General features: G+C 37.0%; 1 protein-coding gene and 1 long non-coding RNA gene across 6 annotated transcripts in view; both read right to left on the reverse strand.

Moving 5' to 3' along the window:
• Positions 1–22,333, reverse strand: part of PTBP2 (polypyrimidine tract binding protein 2) — an 81,659-nt gene that overhangs the window by 45,004 nt on the left and 14,322 nt on the right. For all 5 annotated transcript variants that reach the window (XM_008264836.4, XM_008264838.4, XM_008264837.4 and 2 more), the window contains exon 3: positions 13,398–13,473. In XM_008264836.4, coding sequence (XP_008263058.1) covers positions 13,398–13,473 — 76 coding nt within the window. The remainder of the gene's footprint in view (positions 1–13,397; positions 13,474–22,333) is intronic.
• On the reverse strand, positions 192–9,689 carry LOC138850595 (uncharacterized). Its single transcript, XR_011390559.1, has 2 exons — positions 4,710–9,689; positions 192–4,339 (listed from the first exon to the last, which is right to left on the reverse strand). It is a non-coding gene; the product is annotated as an uncharacterized lncRNA (long non-coding RNA).

Consider the following 22,333-nt stretch of genomic DNA (forward strand, 5'->3'; position numbering starts at 1 on the left):
AGTGAGCAGCGGCGCCGGCCTGAAACAAATCTTTAAGGAAGTTTTATTACATCACTACAACAAGATGCAATTGATTATTTGGTCATAGGATACTTTATGTATCATTCATAAGCATCCTTAAAAAAAAAAAAAAAACTACTAAATTGCACTTTCTTTCCACAAAAACCAATCTCCTCTTCCACTTTTTCTCCTTTGCTAATGGTACTATCATTCATCAACCCAGTGATTCTAAACCAAAACAAACTTTCCCCAATTTCCTTTTCCAAATAACTCAGAAGTTCTTCCAATTTCTTGATACATCATTTCTTACACACAGTACTTTCAGGACTCAAAATTCAAGGACATAGGGTATCTAGAGTACATTATTGTAAAAATTTTAAAAATTTATTATTTGAAAGGCAGAGATCAGCTGGCTCATTCTCCAAATATTAATATGGAACAGCTTTATCACTCCAGAAAATCTCCTTGTACTTCCTTTCCATTAACCTCCAACACCCAGAAGGCAATCATTAGATTAAAAATTATATGTTTTGTAAAAATGGAATTAAGAGTATGTACTATTGTGTCTAGCTTATTTTGCTTCATAATATTTAAAACCACTAATACCACTGCATGTTTACTAACCATTCTTTTGTTATTACTTAGTAATCTACTGTATGACTAAACCACAATTTACTAATCCATTTTTCTCTCATTAAGCATTTGTGTGTGTGTGTGTGTGTGTGTGTGTTTTAAGATCTATTTATTTCTTGGAAAGGCAGTTACAGAGAGAGAGGGAGAGATAGACAGAGATCTTCCATCTGCTGGTTCATTCTCCAAACAACTGCAATGGTTTGGGATGGGCCGTTCCAAAGTCAGGAGCCAGGACCTTCCTACATATCTCCCATTTGGGTGTAGGGGTCCAAGCACTTGAACCATCTTCCACTGCTTTCCCAGGTGCATTAGCAGGGAGCTGGATTAGAAGCGGAACAGCCAGGACTTGAACCAACACCCATATGGGATGCTGGCTTCTCGGGAGGGGATTTACCCACTATACCATCAACGCTGGCCCCAAACATTGTTATTTTAAGTTTGGGACCATTAATTTTTTTTCTTTAACATTCACTTATTTGTTTGAAAGGCAGAGTTACTGGGCCTTGGAGGAGGCCCAGTAACACATCTTCCATCTGCTGGTTTATTTTCCAAATGGCCACAACAGCCAGGGCAGGGCCTGGCTGGAGCCAGGAGCTTCATCCTGGTCTCTCACATGGGTGGCAGGGGCCCAGGGACTTGGGCCATTTTCAGCTGTATTTCCAGGCCATCAGCAGGGAGCTGGATTGGAAGTGGAATAGGTGGGACTCGAACCAGTGTCATTAAGAGCTGCCAGTGTCACAGGAGGCAGCTTTTCCCACTGCACCACAATTCTGGTCCCAGGACCATTGAGCTTCTGATACACATATTTAAACAAGTCTTAATATTTAACATGTTTTCACTGGTAAAAAAATAATATAATAGATAAGGTAGGTTTATATTTAACTTTAAACAAAATGCCGAACTATCTTGCTAACTATTTTATATTCTCACTAGCATTGGATAGTATTTCCACTTGTTCCATATCCTCATCAATATTCAGTACTGCCAACCAGTTTAATTCAGTCATTCTAGTTGGTGTCAAGTATACCTCATAATAGTTTGGTGCTTTCTAACATTATTTTCTCATGTGCTTACCACTTATTCTGGTGACTTCTGCCATTTAACAGATTGGGTTACTTACATTTAGTGATGTGGAAGAGCCCTTTATATAAGTCTTTTCTTTACCAGAGGTACTGATGTATGAATATTAGTATTTTCTCCCAGTCTATGCTTTGGTCTTTGTCTCAACAATATTTTCTGATAGGTGAAGTTTTTCATTTTGATGGGGTCAAATTTATAATTATTCCTTTATGATTACTGCTTCTGGTCTTCTCTAAGAAATCTTCACTTACCCCAAATTGCAAATATATTTGATGATTTGTCGTAATATATCAGTATGCTTATTTTTTGCTATTAAATACGTAATTGATTGAAATTTTCTATATTGTATCTATATTGTTTTTTTTGTTTGTTTGGTTTCTGGAAACAGCTGCTGAAAAAAATCTTCTCTTTCCCCACTATCAAGGTACCTCTGTAAGTAATAAATGTGAATTTATCTATACATCATCTATGGCAATTAATATGCAATATTTACATTAACTAGGATAAATCTTGAACTCATGTAGTGTGCATACTTGAAGGTTTTTTTGGTTCAAAATGGTTTTAGTTATTCTAGGTCTTTTTTATTTCTACGTAAATCTTAGAATCTACCATCAATTTCAATTTAAAAGCTGTTGGGTTTAATGGACTCATCTGTAGACTCAATGCTATACCAAATTAATGAGAAGAGCCACGTTAACATTTCTAGTTTTATAACTCATGAATATGGTGTATATCTCTCTAATTCTTTAGGTCTTTTATTAAATGTCTCTTGGGGGTTATTCACATCTTTTGCTACATTTATTCTGATACTCTACCTCACATTTTGTGACTCCATTTCCTGAAATTTCATTTTCCAATATCCCATTTGTGTAAGAGAAAAACTTATTTTTTTTAAATATTGAACTTAGATCCTGTAACTTTTCAAAATTCACTTATTACTTATTTGACAATTACTTGTTTATACTGGTTTCTACAGACATCACTGTGGAATCTGATGTAGGTTCTTAATATACATTAGTTTCTACCCCTTTCTAGTTTTCTGGGCTATTTTTTTCCTCCTTAATTCTATCACTGTGACAAATTGTACTGAGTTTACAAAATTCAAATGAAAGAAAGGATGTCTAAGTACAAGAAACACACAGAACTCCTAACAGACATGACCATAAAAAAACTTCACTGACAGACTGTAATCAAACTTTCCACAGTAAAACAAAGAAGATTCTAAAATGTGCAGGAAAGAAATGCCAGATTACTTTCAGAGGATCTCCAATTACACTCCCAGATGACTTCTCATCAGAAACTCTACAGGCTAGAAGGGAATGTAGAGATATAGTCCCATTCTTAGAAAAAAAAAAAAAAAAACAAAACTGTCAACCAGAATACTATACCTTGCAAAACTCTCATTTATGAATGAAGGTGAAATAAAGACCTTCCACAACAAACAAATTTTAAAAATTTGTTGCCACTTATCCAGCCATACAAAAGATGCTTAGGGATGTGTTAACACACAGCATAGAAAGATAGCCATTATTATCAAAGAATGTGAAGGCAGAAACTCGCCCCTAGTAGAAGTACAAAAGAAATCCAAAGTATACAATAGGAATATTTTTGGAAAAATGGCAGGGCCAAGTTGTTATTTATCAATAGTCACCTTGAATGTAAATGGCCTCAACTCTCCAGCTACAAGATAGACTGGCTGAAATGGATTAAAAAACAAGACCTATCTATTTCCTGCCTATAAGAAATACATCTTGGGGCCAGCACCCTGGCTCACTTGGTTAACCCTCTGCCTGCGGCGCTGGCAGCCCATATGGGCTCTGGGTTCTAGTCCTGGTTGCTCCTCTTCCAGTCCAGTTCTCTGCCGTGGCCCAGGAGGGCAGCAGTGGATGGCCCAAGTGCATGGGCCCCTGGCACCCACATGGGAAGACCAGGAAGAGGCACCTGGCTCTTGGCTTTGGATCAGCGTAGCGCCAGCCGTAGCGACTATTTGGGGAGTGAACCAACGGAAGAAAGACTTTTCTGTCTCTCTCTCTCACTACCTATAACTCTATCTGTCAAATAAAAAGAAAAAAGAAACACATCTCACCAACAAAGATACAAGGAGACTGAAAGTGAAGGGATAGTTTATTATCATGAAGGTATGTTCAATCTTATGAAATGTTTTTCTCTATATCTACTGAGATGATCATATCATTTTTGCTCTTCATTCTGTTGATGTGTTTTATGGTGCTTACTGATTTGCAAATGTTGAACCACCTTTACATCTCTGGGATAAATGCCACTTGATCGTGATCTATCTTTGATGTAGTACTGAATTCAGTCTGTTAACATTTTGCTGACAATTTTTACAACTATATTCATCAAGAACATTTGTCTGTAGCTCTCATGTGTACTGTGTCACTGGTTTTGGTATAAGTGATGCTGGCCTTGTAGAAGTTTGTTTATTTGGTGATTCTGTCAGTTTTCTGGCCAGCTATTTTCTCTTCCCTAGTTTTGACTCTATAAAAATTGTTCCAAGTTATAGGATGATTCCATGTGCTAACTCTAACATTTAAGGTTTTATTTCCAATTCTTGGGATGACCAAAAAGTCAGATTTTGTATTCTATTGAAGTAATCTACTGTATTCTGTCTCTATAAGTTCTTTTTTTTTTTTTTTTTTTTTTAATTTTTGACAGGCAGAGTGGACAGTGAGAGAGAGAGACAGGTGAGAAAGGTCTTCCTTTTGCCGTTGGTTCACCCTCCAATGGCCGCCGCTGCAGCCGGCGCACCGCGCTGATCCGATGGCAGGAGCCAGGATCCAGGTGCTTTTCCTGGTCTCCCATGGGGTGCAGGGCCCAAGCACCTGGGCCATCCTCCACTGCACTCCCTGGCCATAGCAGAGAGCTGGCCTGGAAGAGGGGCAACCGGGACAGAATCCGGCGCCCCAACCGGGACTAGAACCCGGTGTGCCGGCGCCGCAAGGTGGAGGATTAGCCTATTGAGCCACGGCGCCGGCTCTGTCTCTATAAGTTCTAATTGTTTAAAAGCAGCTGAGTTTTAAGAGTTATGGTTTGTTTAAATATATACTTACACTAAAGCATCTGGGTGACTGCTTTGTAACAATGATCAAACCTGGTCTATATTATGTCATGATGCTAAAGAATCCTGTTTCTATCAAGTATTCTAAAGAATTCTTGGCATCTTTGACAGGCATTCAAAAAAATTAAAGTTCCAAATTTCTTGGACTTTGATATTTCCAGTTGAGCCCCTGGAAATGTCTCTCATTTTATAGAGATACCAACTAATAAGGCTATTTGGATTATATTAAAGGTACTGTCAAGGTGTTAAGCTGTGCTAAATTCTAAGTTATGATAATGTAAAATGCTACTGATACAAATGTCCAAAAGTTACAAGATCTCGTATTATTATCAGTCATGATGGTCATCTTAATAACAAAGGCCCAGAGTTCTAAAAGGGACAAATGTTTTATAAAATCCTACAGGTGCTTTCAAAAATACTGTGTGGACTAAGAAAGTGCCTATTCTCATTGGTTAATGAGTTTATAAATTTAAACATTGCTATTTAAAGTCTTTCTCATCCACAGTTTTGTATTCTCCAAACACTAAAAATCAGATTTACTGCTCTTAAAGTTAAAACATTGTTGGTTCTGTATTTAAATATGTCCTCTTTTAGGTTGCAAGTTCCAAATGACTTCTTTTTCCCTGACCTCTATTATATTCAATACTTTGGGACAGTTCTGTAAGCAGATAAAGCCATTAATGTACTAAAGGTTTCAACTTAGAAAAAGTATGGTTAATTCAGATTACTAACAGCAGTAAGTAATTCTTACTAATTGATGGTAATTTAAAAAAAAAACAGCTAAAAATTTTAAGAAGCTATTACTACAACAGCATTACTGGTCTATCTTGTATGTTATCTTCTATATGTGTAAATATTTTAGGTCTACATGGGAAAATTCATTAAGAACTATTTTAATTGGCTTATAAAGATAAAAGATTGCTCATAAATTTAAACTAAATTATTCAGTAGCAAAGACAGATACCAGGTCCTAGATTTTTCTTTGATGAGTTTTTTTGTTTTTTGTTTTTTTTTTTTAAGATTTATGTATTTATTTGAAGGGCAGAGTTGCAGAGAGGTCCTCCATCTGCTGGTTTGCTCCCCAGGTGGCCACAATGTCTGAGCTGTGCCAATCTGAAGCCAGGAGCTTTTTCTGTCTCCCATGTAGGTGCAGGGGCCAAGGACTTAGGCCATTTTCCACTACTTTCCCAGGCCACAGCAGAGAGCTGGATTGGAAGTGGAGCAGCCGGGACTCAAACCAGCACCCAAATGGGATGCCAGCACCCCAGGCAGCAGCTTCATCCGCTACACCACAGAGCTGGTCCCGAAGAGAGATTTTTACTGCGTCAGTCTCACTAGTTATAATGCCTCTGCTTAGATCTTTTGTGGATCTTCTTGATACTAGGGCTGCATACATCCAAGAATTTATCTACTTCTCAAAAGATTTATTATTTATCTATTTCTCAGTTTCTTAGCATACAATTGTTCACAGTAGCTTTTCATGAGGCTTTGTATTTCTGTGTTATCAGTTGTAATTTCTTCCAACTCAACTTTTTTTTCCGGTAGTCTGGCTACAAGTTTTTATTTTATCTTATAAAAAAAAAAAAAAAAACTCTTTACTTTATTGATCTTTTGTGGGTTTTTGTTTTAGTTTCATTTATTTCTGCTCATGATTACTTACTTCTCAATACTTTGGGTTCATTTTTGTATTTCTAAGTCCTTTAGATGCATCTTTAGAATGAGATCTTCCATTTTTTGAACAAGCATAATGCTATAAATTTCCCTCTTAATACTGTTTTTGCTGTTATCCCACAGGTTTTGACATGTTTTCATTTCAAGAAATTAATTTCCTTTTAAATTTATCCATTGGCCATTCAGAAGCATGTTTAATTTACATATATTTTTAAGTTTTCTGGTATTCTTCCTGTTGCTTTCTATTTCTAGATTTACTCCTTTATGACCTGAGACGATACATGGTATAATTTCATTCTTTTTTAATTTACTAAGACAATCTGTGGACTAACACATGGTCTATCCTAGAAAATGTTCCAAGTGAAGATGAGAAGAATGTGTACTCTGTAGCTGTTGGGTGAAATGTCTCCTTACCTTCTGTAAATGTTTGTTAGTAGCCCTTGCTCAATAGTGTGGTTCAACTCTGGAGTATCTGTAGATTTTCTGTTTGGATAATCTATCCATTGATGGGAGTGGGGATGCTGAAATACCACACACTATTATTCTACTGGAGTCTGTCTCTCCCTTTATGTCTAATAGTATTTGCTGTATTTGTCTGGATGGTCTTGTGTTAGATGCATTTATACTGATGACCGTTCTTTTTGCTGAATTGATCCTTTTATCAATACATAATATTCTTTGTCTCTAAAAATTTTTATAGTTTATGTTATCTGAGTATAGCTACTTCCACTCGTTTTTGGTTTTCATTTGCATGGTATGTATTTTTCATTTTCAGTCTGTGTGAATCTTGTAAATAGCATACAGATAGATGGATTTTGTGTTTTTTAATCCATTTAACCAACTTGTATTCTCTATCTTGGGAATCAAATCTGTTTACATTCAAGTTTAATATTGTTAGGTAAAAACTAACCCCTGTCCATTTTGCTGATTATATCTGCTCTTAGTAAATCTGTTACTGACTTCAAGATATTATCTTCAGGCCGGCGCCGTGGCTCAATGGGCTAATCCTCCGCCTGCGGTGCCGGCACACCGGGTTCTAGTCCCACTTGCTCCTCTTCCTGTCCAGCTCTCTGCTGTGGCCTGGGAGTGCAGTGGAGGATGGCCCAAGTCCTTTGGCCCTGCACCCGCATGGGAGACCAGGAGAAGCACCTGGTTCCTGGCTTCGGATCAGCGCAGTGCGCTGGACGCAGCAGCCATTGGCGGGGAGGGGAAAAGGAAGACCTTTCTCTCTGTCTCTATCACTGTCCACTCTGCCTTTCAAAAAAAAAAAAAGATATTACCTTCAAATGTGGAACCCCTTCAGGATTTCATGTAAGGTTGGTCTGGCAGTGATAATTTTTCTGTTTTTGCTTGTCCAGGAAATACTTCATTTCTCCTTCAGTTCTAAATGATAGCTTTGCTGGATATAATATTCTTGGTTGCAAGTTTTTCTTTCAAGGCCTTGAGCATATCATTCAACTCATGGTTTAGTGTTTCTGCTGAGAAGTCTGCCATGAATCTAATTGGTATTCCTTTTACATGTAACAAAGTTTTTCTCATACTATATACTTTTTAAAGATTGATTTATCTGAAAGACAGTGAGTTAGAGAGCAAGACAGAGGAGACAGAAAGACAGAGGCCTTCCATCTGCTGGTTCACTCCCCAATTGGCCAGAATGGCAATGGCTAGGCCAGGCCAAAGTCAGCCGCCACCTTCATCTGGGTCTCCCATGTGGGTACAGGGGCCCAAGCACTTGGGCCATCCTCCACTGCTTTCCCAGGTGCATTAGCAAGGGGCTAGGTCAAAAGTGGAGCAGACAGGACTTGAACTATATGGGATGTCAGTACTGCAGGTGGCAGCTTAGCCTGTTGTGCCACAGCACTGGCCCAGATCTCCAACTGTCTTGAGATTGTCTCCTTGTCCTTAACTTTTGACTTGTTATTTTTTACTTTAGTATTCATTTAGAACATCTTTTTTGCCTAAGTGGCTTAAGTTCTCTGAGCTTCCTATATGTAGATATCCACAAGTCTTTCAAAACTTGTGACGTTTTCAACTAGTATTTCATTCAGTAGGTTCTCAATGCCTTTCTCTCCTCTTTCTCAGGTATCCATAATGGTATCCCGTATGTTTCAGAGGACTTTTTTTATTCTGAGCCAATTTTTCTTTATTTTTGTCTGGATTATTTCAAAAGTTTTCTCTTCCAAATCAGAAATTCCTTCTCTCACTGTGTCTTTTCTGTTGTCAAAGCTCTTAATTATATTTATTACTTCACTGACAGAAGTTTTCAGCTCCAAAATTTGTTCATTTTAATGATATGTATCTTTACTGAATTCCTCATTCATCTAGTGTTTTCCTTATAGCTTTCTTCAAAAAGATTTATTTATTTATTTGAAAGAGTTACAGAGAGAGGGGGAGGGGGAGGGGGAGAGAGAGGAAGAGAAAGAGACAAAGGCCTTCCATCCAATGGTTCACTCCCCAATTGGCCACAACGGCTGGAGCTATGCTGATCCGAAGCCAGGAGTCAGGAGCTTCTTTAGGTCTCCTGTGTGGGTGCAGGGGCCCAAGGACTTGGGCCATCTTGTACTGCTTTCCTAGGCCATAGCAGAGAGCCAGATCAGAAGTGGAGAAGCCACGACTCTAACTGGTGCCCATATGGCATGCTGGCGCTTCAGGCCAGGGCATTAACCCTCTGCGCCACAGCATCAGCCCCTCCTTATACCTTTAAACTACCTGTATTCTCTTGTATCACTGATTTTTCTTAGGATCATTATTCTAAATTCTTTTTCAGGACTGTCACAGGTTTTCTTCAGAAAAAGTTGTATTTCTGAAGAACTACTGTGTTCTTTGGAGGTTTCACCTTTCTTGCTTTCCTGTTTCCTGAATCCCCACAAGTGATGTTTGGCATCTGGGATAGCAGTTTTCTTGTTGTTTTAACAGAGTAGGTTTCACTGGAAAAGACTGTTTTGTATGGGGTCAGGGCTGTGGCACAGTAGGCTAAGCCTCTGCCTGGGGCACTGGCATCTCGTATGGGCGCTGGTTTGTATCACAGCTGCTCCTCTTCAGATTCAGTTCTCTGCTATGGCCTGGGAAAGCAGTGGAACAGCGTGGGAGATGCAGAAGAAGCTCCTGGCTTCAGGTCGGCCCAGTTCCAACCATTGCATTCATTTGGGGAATGAACCAGAAGGAAGACCCTCCCTCCGTCTGCAGCTCTACCTCTCAAATAATCTTTATAAAAAAAAAAAAAAAAAGTTTTGTGTTGTTTAGATGGCATGTGGGATGTCACTTAGGTTGTTGATTTGATTTTGGTTCTAGGCAAGCCCAGAAATTTAGTATCTGAATGATTTCTTCAGCAGTAAGAGGTGTCTAAAAATGCAATAGCTGTCTAGTCTGCAGCAATTTGTGGAGGTGTCAAGTATGACTTCCAAGTGGACATGACCTTCCAAATGTGTGTGTCTGACACTGAGGGGGTTGTCTCCTTGTCCTGCCAGGGAAGCCTGAGTGATGCTGGGACTAGTGGCATCAACAGCTATGTACCTAAGGCTGTGTGATATGGATAGGACCTTCCCCAGATCTTGCTGTGTGGACATGACTAATGCTACGGCATACGGCACCAAGAGCTCAAGTTCCAACTCTGGGAAATTTGGTCCCAAAGGATAAATATAGGTTCTTCTAAGGATTGTGTGTGGACAAGTGTGGGTCTGGAACACTGGAATGCAGGTAGGCCCTCTTCTAGGTCCTGCAGAGCATGTTATGATAACACTGAGAAATACAGTACTAATTAGTCATAGTCCTGGAGCAACAGGATAGTGCTAATTAGTCATAGTCCTGGAGCTAAGGATACAGTGGGGTTATTACCCAAGTCTCACAAGGTGAGTGTCAGTTATCCCTGGGATTGTAGTCTGGCAATCACTCCCCTGAAAGTAGGGAAATCCAAATAGGGTTCTCTAAATCCCATACTGCAAGTTAATATATGGGTTACATCACCTGCACCAACAGTCCTGGAGTTACAGGGCACAGAGGAAACTACACCTACTTCGCACCTAGTTCTCACCGGGCTTTCAAGGACAATACTGGCTCCCTAACACCCTGGGGTAGTTTACTGAGCTTCTTAAGTGTTAGCACTATTAGTACATATTATTTCCTCACATTTTTTAAGTTTTCAGTCATTACTGCTTCATACATAATTATAAAAAGAGTTATTTCAAAAAGTTCATAGAAAACTAAATTAAGATGGTTTATTTTGATAACCCCAAAGTAAATTTTGAAATTCATGCATAATTTTTTCATAATATGACTTCATATGAATTTGTTTGACAATCTTTTGCTCCGTTCTATTCTCTCTCTGGAATTCCAATAACACAGAAGTTTAAATTGTTTGTCCTACAAGGATATTTTGATCTTTCTGGCAGACTGAATTATTTCTGTTTATCTATACTCACATTCACTAACCTTTCTTTTGTTGTATCTAATCAATTAGCCTCAACCAGTGAAATTTTTCATTTCAAATACTCTATTTTTCAGTTTGACTATTTCTATATGCCATCTTTATATTTACTTATCAACACATTCCTATACTGTGTACTCTTTATTTCAACCTTTTCCTTTACAGCTCTTTCAGTTCTTATAGTTAATTCCAATATGCACGTCATTTTACAGTATGTTCCCTTTAAACATATCCTAATATACATTACTTTCCTATTTCCTCACATGACTTCTAATTTTTTTATCATTTGCTACATATTATTGGTAATAATCACAGGAAGAACAAACCATTGTCTTCCTTAGGGAAGTACAGTTTTGTTTTCGCAGATAAAGTATTGGTGAATCTTTCACATCTGTCAGATTAGACTTTCTGCTTAAATTAGGCTCCTGGATTGAACTTATTATGACATGTGATCCTTTAAGGCCTAGTCTTTCTATAGTGTAAACCGAGTGCCTGCAATACTCTATAATATATCTTCATTCTGATCTCCCAGAATGCTAATGTCTTCAGCACTGCTCAACACAGGAAATCACCATTTAGTTTATCCCTAGAGCAGACAATTCTCAAAGACCCTGCAAAGTCTCATACTGCATATAAGCAACTGCGCCATTTTCCAAAATTCTGGTAACTCTCCATACCAATGTTTGCCTTATGCTATACCTAAACACCTAGACAACTGCCTTTTCTACAGGACCATTCCCCACAAATACCAAATGTTGGGAAAACTTCAAAGTCTAAACTCAAGTCTCCCTAGGTCAGTGAGAAGTCTGCACTCTGCCTGAACTTTACTTCGCTGTGCTGCAATAGTTAAGGTCCTATGGAAGAAAAGCAGAGTGATCCTAAGACTCACCTCATGTACTTCCCCTAACTCAAACACCATAATCTTAAACTGTTTGCTCACCAATTTGACAAAAGCTGCCCTCTATATTTTATAGTTAAACTTTTCTTTGGGGGGGGGGGGAGGAGTTGGGCATGACAGATTGGAAAAGGGAGAAAGGCTGTTACCAATTACTCTGTTAGAGCCCTGAAAACTTTTTAAAATGTCTCCAATAACAATCACAACGTGCAGGGCTATTTGTTGAATTATTTATTTAGTGGAGGGTTAATCTGATGATTATAAAATAGACTGAAAATATGTCACTGTAAAAATTAAAAAAAATAAAAAAGGAAGGAGGAGGGAGGTTAGGAGAGTGGACAGGAGGAAGGGTACGCTGAGAAGTATCACTATGCTCCTAAATCCGTGTATATGAAATAAATGAAATTTGTTCACCTTATATAAAAGAAATTTAAATGAATAGTAAAAGAACAAAAATAATTACTATGTGCATTGTAAAAAAACAAAGATATTGACAAAGCAAAGTGGCAGACACTTAAGCCTTTCAATTACTTGTATATGGTACTTTGAATATCAAGATCATGGTCTAGTAACTTTGCTTTGTTATCACTAAATAGGAAAATCGGCCACAACACATGCTGATAAATTCATCTTCACAGCACTATGACTGCATTTGGCAAGCACTAAATTTTAACTTTTAGTTACCTATCAGGGATGTACACATACGTGTCAATGTGCACATATACATTAAGGAATGGCTATCTATACAAATTAAAAATGCCATTTTAGATGCTTATAGTTAGTTCCTCAAGTAAGCAACTCAGGAAAGGTTATACAGAAAAAAAGCAACTTTGATTTTTGGTAAGTAACACAAAACACAGGGGTGTTACATTAATAATCAGATTCAAAATTTGGTCCATCAAGCACAAAACCAGTCTAACAGTTAACCTATGTTTGTTTACAGCAAGACATTACAACCAACAATATTATTTCAGACATATACAATGAAGATGAAGCAAGTCATCTTAAATTTTCAAGTAGGCAGTATAATGGAAATAAACTCAAAAAATTAAAATACTGTATAACAAAGAAAAAAAGAATGAAATCACAGAAAGAAAACAACTGTGCTGTTCAATTTTCTTTGGTTTTTATTTATAGTTGGGACTTCAGGGCTTTAGAGGGATAAAGAAATATTTTAACATATTCTATGACATACAAACAGAAAAACTAAAAACAAAAATAAAAAAGGTGAAGAGGTTATAACTTTAAAGAATGATAGTTTTGTAATTTTTAAAAAGTCAAAATAGCAATCAGACCTGAAGAATTACATGCCCACAAAAATCAAGTTTAGATTTTATCAACTCAGCACATACAAGGAATCTTCAAAAACTTCATGGAAAATGCATTAAAAACTATACATAGATTTTAAATATTTTTTACCTCAAAATAAACTTACCTTTTAACTTCATTTTCCACACTTTTTGAAGTATTCCTGTATATACTCCAGTGAAACTTCCTCTAAGAACACTCCAACACATCATTTAAAATAAAAGCTATTCTAGTATAATAGATGAAAATTTAGTTTCAATATTCTGCTCCATAAAAGAGCAAATGGCAGACTGCTAAGAGTTACTTACCTGTAACTACCATGCTGCTCATATTAGAGTTTGGACTACTGAGAACACTGCCTGAGAGTAGTTCGTCAGATCCTCTCTATAAAAATGAAAACAAATTAGCATAAGACATCTTTATATTTAAAATTTTTAATCTGAAAATCTTCTATTTATCTGTAAATATTTACTGGAAAACAAACATCAAATGTCACAGCACTGGGAACAGCTATAAGTTTTAATCATTGCAAGAAATTAACTTCACCCTCTACCTTCTTGTCTATCCTCTCCCTTTTCCACAAATGGAACAGAGTTCCTTTCAAACCTCCTTCCACTCAAGCCCAAAAGATAACAGTAAAAAAAAAAAAAGGTTAAGTTGCATAATCAAAAGCTGTAGAAAACTACTTCAATTATTTCCCAAACTAGTGGTAGAGCATCTAGGCCTTCTCAGAAACATTCTGTGAATCCTCCATTCCAATAGCTCTTTACTCATCCAGGTAATTCAGTCGTTATAGAATCAGAATTCCATACTGGTGAGTCAGATGTCAAACTAAACAGGTATACACTTCAGTGGCTAGAATACTCAAAGCAAAAGTGAAATCTATGAAATCAGAGATTTCTGTGAAAGAGATGGAATCATATCCTAAAATCCTTTGGAGAAAAGATTACATAAATCTATGTTTTGGAACTACAGTCGTTCAAACCAGTCAGTAATGTTTCAGCTATTTTTATAATGCTTTTGTTTATAAAAAAAAAAAGCTTGAATAAGCTAATATTTAAACCAGCTAAATTAACTGTTTTACCTAACTAAGAATAAATTTACATACATTGGTATTAATATTTAAATATTAACACTATGAACAGTACAGAAAAGTTGAATGTGACCATCAAAATGAGAAGAGTATAAAGGTAATCTATCAGAGCATTTCAAAAAGCTCAAAACAACCTAACCACAAAATTTATACTGATTTATGTTTAAACACATAAATATACTGTATTACAAGACACAAAAATAGTGAACAAAAATATATTCATAAAGTTATATCCCTTAAATGTTTCAAAGGTTTTCAGTCCATCTCAAAGGCTCACAGAAACAGAAGAATGAGAAACAGAGTTTCAAGTCACATTAATCGACCACCAAGTCTAATTTCTAATCAAGGCATGGCGTAGTTAAGTTTAATGACAACTGGATACCTTAAAGACTCTCAAAAGTGTCGTCCCTAAGACTAACATTAGTGGCAAGCATTTTGTGCAGTAATTAATATGCTGCCTGGGATGCCCACATCCATATCAAAGTGCCTGGATCAAGGCCAGGTACTTCCACTTCCAATCCAGCTTCCTGCTAATGCACACTCCAGGAAATAGCCCAGTGAAGGCTTAAGTAATGGATCCCTGTCACCCACATGAGAGACCCAGATTGAGTAATGAGCTCTGGCTGTTGCAGTAATCTGGGGAGTGAATTAGCAAATTGAAACTTTCTCTCTCTCTGCCTTTCCAATAAAGTGAAAAATATATAAATACAAATTTACTTTTAAAAATAAATGTAGAAACCTATTAGTAAGACATGTTCTCAGGTCTATCCTACATCTACTCAGGATGCAAGCTCCATATTAACAAGCCTCCAGGTTCTTCTGAAGCTAGAGTTTACATAATTGGTTCACTACCCACAATAAATTTTCTAATTTTCTTTATATTTTCATGACGAGTACACAATATGGTATTAAGAAAACTGGCTCTGGAGCTCAGGTTCTGCTTATCATCTATGTAACTGTACTTAACCAATCTAAGACTTCAGTCCCTCATTTATAAATTAGGTGTAGCATCTACATCACAACCCTTAGGATTAAATGTGATATTACATGGACAGTGATTACCAGGCAAAATGCTTGGCTCACATCAATAGTGTTAACTATTCCAAAGCATCAACTAATCACACAGTCCTCACATATTTGTTGACTAAATAAGTGAACAAATATTAACAACTAATACACACTCCTGACATGCAGGAGTTTTGTTCCATGACCAGCAGTGGGTGCCTGAAACCTCAGATAATTTCAAACACTATATATGAGTATACTATGTTGTCTTCTATATGCTACACATGACCAGAGTTAATCTATCCTGCCACGTTTCATGCCCTGATGTCGTCTTTGAGTAACTATCCTTGTGTTTGGGGGGGTCACTATTCAATAAAACAAAAGTTACTTAAACACAAGCACTGTGATCCTGCAAGAGCCTATCTGAAAAACAATATGGCTACTAAATGACTGACAGGTGGCACATAAAGTAGTTGGACAAAGAAATGATTCACCTCCCAGGCAAGAGTGGAGCAGGATGATGTCAGCAGAGTTTGCAATTTAAAACTTGTGAATTACGTGGAGGTATATGGCACAACAGTTAAGATTCCTGTAACCAACATCAGAGTATGTGAGTTCAACACCCACATCCAATTCCTAACTCTGGCTACTTGCTAATGTAGACCCTGGGAGGCAGCAGTGACAGCTCAAGTAACTGGGTTTCTGCCACCATGTGAAAGAACTGAACTGGATTCCTGGCTCTGTCAGCTCAGCCTTGGCTGTTACAGGCATTTGGGCAGTGAGCCAGAGGATGGGAACTCTGTCTCTTTCTCCATCGCTCTACCTATCAAATAAATTAAAATTTAAAGAGTAAAACTTATAAAACATATTTTGAGAATTTTTAGTTAGTACTTTTGGACTGCTGACTATGAGTAGCAGAAATGATGGAATGTAAGACTGTGGGTAACGGGGAGGACTACTGTTACTTTATGGCCTTTCTTCTTGGATCAAATATTTGGTCCTGAGATCAAGCCACTCCCTACACAAATCAAAGTTGACCCCCCACCACAGCATAAGATTCTTACAAAGTGAATAAAATTAGCCTTTCCATAAATCAATAGAATTCCAGATCAGATATTCTAAAAGTAAAAGCAAACAAAAATCTGAAGAAATCCTTAATGTTTTATTCACCTGAATAAGAAGTACTAACCCCTTAAAACATATTCAATGTCGTCTTACCTCCTTCATTTTCGAAAACACAACTCCCCTACTTTTCAAAAGTGTATCCGACCTTTTAAAAACGTTACTATCAGTTTACTCTGATTACTTGTAAATCAAAATCCTTCCACCACAGTGAATTAATTATTCTGGAAGATGATGGGTAGGGAATCTTGGGTCTATTCAAGTATAAAAGAAAGCCTCTAATACTGTGTGTGATGCTCTTTCCTTCCAGCAATGCATCTTTATGCATGGCAAAGTTTTAAAAATCTTTAACAAAGTTTTTATCTGCAGTCATTTTTCTCCCTTGATTTCATATCTGTCATTAGAAGAGTATATTTAATATAACTGACTCAGAAGAATATAAAATTATTTGCAATTTTTGAGAATTTATAAAAATAATTGAACATTTTTATAAGGCATCTTAATATAACTTACAAAAAGCAATTATTATGTTTGCCTTTTCAATGAGTAACAATCTTCCAACAATTATTTCCAAAAGTGATTCTGTAGTACTGACAATAAATGTTAACATTACCAAAACATCTCAGCCTAGTTGTTGAACTTGGAATAGACAGAAAATGAATCAGTGGTAGTGATGAATAGCTGTTCACACAAAGAAGTTAAATTAGTGCTACTTAAATTCAAAATACTTTTAAAAATTTTAACTTATCTTAGATTCAACTAAAAGAATTTAATGCTAAGATTGGCAGTGATATTTCATTATATCTGACCACAGAAACTCCTCTCCTGCCTAATATCAACTACCATTTCAAGAGAAACTGACACCCATAGAAATAATTAGGAAAATGATCATTGAGGACATAACGCATGTCAATCAGATAGACATGTGTTTAACAAAAAACGTACGTTCAAAAGTAAGTACAGATTAAAGGTCACCTGATAGTCATTCCAATAATACAAACTGTTTTTTCTTGTCATGGTTATTAGATATTCTGTTCATTCTAACAGTTCAATCCAACTACTGTCTATCATTCCCACATAGAAAAGCTGCTAGGACCCCACAAAGGCCAGCAAGAACTAAAGGCTGACACTGACAAGAGTTCCTGATTTCTACTGAACTGACAGAACATATTCTGCCCTGGAGACATGGGGCAAAGACTGGAATATCAAGTTGCTGACAAAAACTAGATTCTCAAGGTGGGCATGCTTCAATTCTTGGCCTCCTTAAGTACAGAAGTTCTACCAAGGAGACAATTAAGTAGAATGAGTACTAACTACTCATCAGACTGGAAAAGCACTAACTCATACAACCAATAAAAATACACAAAAATGATACACTAAAAATTATCAATGAAATCAAATGCCGATTTAAAAAAAAAAAACTGACAATATAGACAAACCTCCAGTCGTTGGGGGAGGAGAGGCAATACAGTTACACTTACAAGTGCCAAAGTCTAGAGACTGGTAAAGAAAGATGAGAAAAACTTGGTCTAGTGAATAACCTTTTGGAGCAGACTGATACCATTTTCTTATACCAGCAAAACTTTTGCTTAATAGAGAGAAATAAACTTCTGGCCTAATTGGACCACAATGTTCTGCATTTAGTTGCAGTAGCTTATTTACCCTTTACCATGAGATAACTGTAATATGGGAGGGGGGGGCACAGCAGATTTTAATTTAATTAACTCTCTAAGGGCAATAAAAATGTAACTGGATCCCTACACCAAACAAATTTTTCTAGAAAGGCAAATGTAAAAAGCAAATCTTAAAAAAAATTTTAAAATATAAGAGTACTTCAAAAGTTTATAGGAAATGGAATTAAAAGTTAAGTTTATTTTGGTACAAAAAATTTGAGGTTCATATATATGAATATCAAAATATGAAAACACTGGATATCTATGGAGTTTTAAAATTAAGAAAACTAGACGCAAAAGGAAATACTGACAAATTCTACAATAAAATGACCAAAATATCTGTAAGTAACAAACTGTATCATGGAGCCAACATTGTAGCATAGCAAGTAAAGCCACTGCCAGCAACACCCACATCCCATGGGGTGCTGTTTGGTGTCCTAGCTGCTCCATCTCTGATCCAGTTCCCTGCTAATAGCCCGGGAAAAGCGGTGGAAGACGGCCTGAATGAATCTATTGGTTCATGGTTTCCACCTGGTCCAGCCCTGGCTGCTGTGGCTATCTGGGGAGTCAATCACCAGATGGAACATCTCTTTCAGTCTTTCAAATAAACACAAAAATATTTAAAAAAAAAATCACAATAGTTTTAAAACTTCAGAGTTGTGATTTAGGCCTGCTTTAAAGGCTTCCAACAATCATATGGAAGATGTCCCAAGGAACAAGGGAAAATTAAAATGTGTAGGTAAGAATGGAATCACGTAAATAATTTTTAACTAGGATTCAATGGGAACTCATAGGCATATTAAAGATACATGAAAATTAATTATCTTCTATTTATGAAAAGGCATCACAGCCTCAGAGGAAATACCAGCAACGCAAATAGCCAAGAAAAATCAGCAATCATAACACAACTTATATGATAACACAAAACCAGCTAAAACCTGTTAGATGGCAAATTCAAATTTTTATTAAGCAGAAGACACAAGTCAGTGTTTCCACAGAATCTCACAAGAGAAGCACCAATGGCCATAAATGTAAAAGACAAACATATTTCATTAGTAATCAGGGAAATACATGGAAAGACCAAAGACACTATACACAAGATTGGCAAACATTACAAAATTAAAGGCAAGCATTGTTGAAGATTATCTGAAACAGCCAAGAACTTGTCTACACTATGGATGAGAAAATAAACTGGAAAATAACTTGGCAATATTTTGCAATGTTTCACATTCTCTACATTCCAGTAATATATACCCTTAAAGATAAACTCAAACTTGCATAAATGCTTGAGAAATCAAAGCATTAAAGTAAAAACTTTAAATAACCCAAATATCCCAGGAAGAGAGTAAGTAGTCTTTTAGGGGGATGTATTCCACGGTAGTATTTACAACTGTACACAAAAATATGGATAATTATTGAAGTTACTAAATTAAAGTAAAAGTCACAGACACCATAAGTTCATCATTTTCATAAAACTGAAACAACCTAAATATAGATATTCACTGATATACAGAAAATTGATCCCAAGAGCCCTGAAATATCAAAATGGGTGGGTGTGCAATTCCTTTATATAAATGATGTCACACTTGCATCTACACACATCCTCCCATACACTCTACATCATCTCTACAGAACTTACAATACCTCAATGTAACTGCTATGCAAATCACTGTTAAACTGTTTTAAGAAATAATAATAGAGCCGGCGCCGTGGCTCAATAGGCTAATCCTCCACCTTGCGGCGCCGGCACACCGGGTTCTAGTCCCGGTTGGGGCGCCGGATTCTGTCCCGGTTGCCCCTCTTCCAGGCCAGCTCTCTGCTGTGGCCAGGGAGTGCAGTGGAGGATGGCCCAGGTGCTTGGGCCCTGCACCCCATGGGAGACCAGGAAAAGCACCTGGCTCCTGGCTCCTGCCAGGATCGGCGCGGTGCGCCGGCTGCAGCGGCGGCCATTGGAGGGTGAACCAGCGGCAAAGGAAGACCTTTCTCTCTCTGTCTCTCTCTCTCACTGTCCACTCTGCCTGTCAAAAAAAAAAAAAAAAAAAAAAAAAAAAAAAAAAATTAAAAAAAAAAAAAAAAAAAAAAAGAAATAATAATAAAAACCAGACTGTAGATATTCAATATAAATGCCAATTCTTTTCTCCCCAAATACTTTTTTTATTTTTTATTTATTTTTTAGACAGGCAGAGTGGACAGTGAGAGAGAGAGACAGAGAGAAAGGTCTTCCTTTTTGCTGTTGGTTCACTCTCCAATGGCTGCCGCAGCCAGCGCGCTGCGGCCGGCGCACCGCGCTGATCCGATGGCAGGAGCCAGGTACTTCTGGTCTCCCATGGGGTGCAGGGCCCAAGCACTTGGGCCATCCTCCACTGCACTCCCGGGCCACAGCAGAGAGCTGGCCTGGAAGAGGGGTAACCGAGACAGAATCCAGCACCTCGACCGGGACTAGAACCCGGTGTGCCGGCGCCGCAAGGCGGAGGATTAGCCTAGTGAGCCGCGGCGCCGGCCTCTCCCGAAATACTTCTGAACCACATGTTCAGAACCCAGGAAGACTTTTTGTTTGTTTACACAACAAAACCACATGGGAAAGAATAAGAAAAAATTTATGGCAGCTAGGACAGGAATTGGCTCCCATATGGGATCCAGCACCATAGGCAGAGGCTTGGCCTACTATGCTACAGCAATTGCCCGACAAATACAAATTAATCAAACTGGCGAAACTCCAAACTTCTGACACTGCTCTACTGGACAGGCTATGGAGAAACAAGAACCCATACTTTCCTGATGTAATAGCAAAACACAATGCTACACTAAAAAGAACTTAGCAATATATAGTAAAATTACATTTGTAGTTAAATATCGACCCATCAGTCTATTCTAAAGAAACCACAACATTTTTTAATACTGGCAAGATTTTATTTGCACAAAGTTATTGATTATATAGAACAACTTTTAGAAGGTTGGGGAAAACCTCAAATATCAGTCTACAAAAAACTTTGCAGCAGTATAAAGAAATGAGAAAATCTTCCATATACATCCATGGGTGATCTCTAGGATATATTCCTTTAACTGAAAAAGCCAAGACAAAACATTGTACATACCATGCTACCTTTTTTCTCTTTGGAAGGAATGAAATGGTAGGAAGAAATTCACACTTGTTTATATTGAATAAAAAGATAAACCAAAAACTAATGGGAAAACAGATATCTGTAACGGGAAAGAAAAACCAAAGTAGACCATACAAAGGTTAAGGATAGCTAGACTTCTCTTCTCTCACTGTGGCTACAGTTTCAACTTTGGGAAATTTAGTTAAAAGGAAAGAACTCCCCAAAAATGAAAACCAAAATAAACCAAACCTGTCGCCTTGGTGGTAGACCCACAAAAGATTATCTCACTTAACTTTTTACTTTATATTCTTTGTGAAATATACTGACAAAAATGACTGCAAAGAAATCATACACTATACTCAAATCACAATATTAGGATAACAATGATAACTGCTGTTTTAAAAAACTAGTGTTCTTATGTATGTGTAACAACATCAATGCTAGCAAGTAAGATTTTTTAGTACACTGAGACACAAATGTAAAATCAAAGAGGTAAAAACCATAACCTTAAATATGAACTGGAAATGACAAATGACCTCACAATCTAAGAGGGTAATTCAAACACTATGTGGAAAAATAGAATTAAATGATGTTTATTTGGGTGCAAAAAAATTTCTTATAATAACTTTTCAAAAACCCTCCATATGCAAGGATTTAAAAATTTTTCCTTACCCAAATTTACCTATTTACATTTGCATGAAATTTAGAAGTACATGAGTAAATTCTATCACCAAAAAAATAATAATAAAATAGAAAAGAAAAAGAAAGGCTACCTGTTCACTGAAAGGGCCTTGAAGCAATTAACAACCTAACAGCAATTAGCACTTAGGGACCCACAGTATTGGGTTCTCAAAGGACCACTTCCCCACCTACAAGAACCAAGACTTTAACAAAAGGGTTGATTAAAGGTCTGAAGCAAGAAATGATACTTCAAACAAGTATCAAAGCTACTGTTAAGAACCCAAGAGAAAACAATCTAAGCACTCTAAAAAGAATGAACACTGCTACAGACTAGAAAATAAATGTTTAAGCTCTTGCTTTCAAAATGACACAAACAACAAAAATTACACATTGATTATAATGGAGGTTGCTGGGGTAGTATTCTTTAAACTCAAAATCTACTTTGCTTCATTCTACCATCCCCTCTATTTTGGTATATTTTGAAGCATATACAACAAGGCTTAAAAAGATAAAAAAGAACTCCAAAAGTAAAAAAATTTATTGCCAAAGCTAACATTGTATCATCTTGA

The sequence above is a fragment of the Oryctolagus cuniculus genome, chromosome 7 (genome assembly GCF_964237555.1).
Source record: "Oryctolagus cuniculus chromosome 7, mOryCun1.1, whole genome shotgun sequence".
NCBI lineage: Eukaryota > Metazoa > Chordata > Mammalia > Lagomorpha > Leporidae > Oryctolagus > Oryctolagus cuniculus.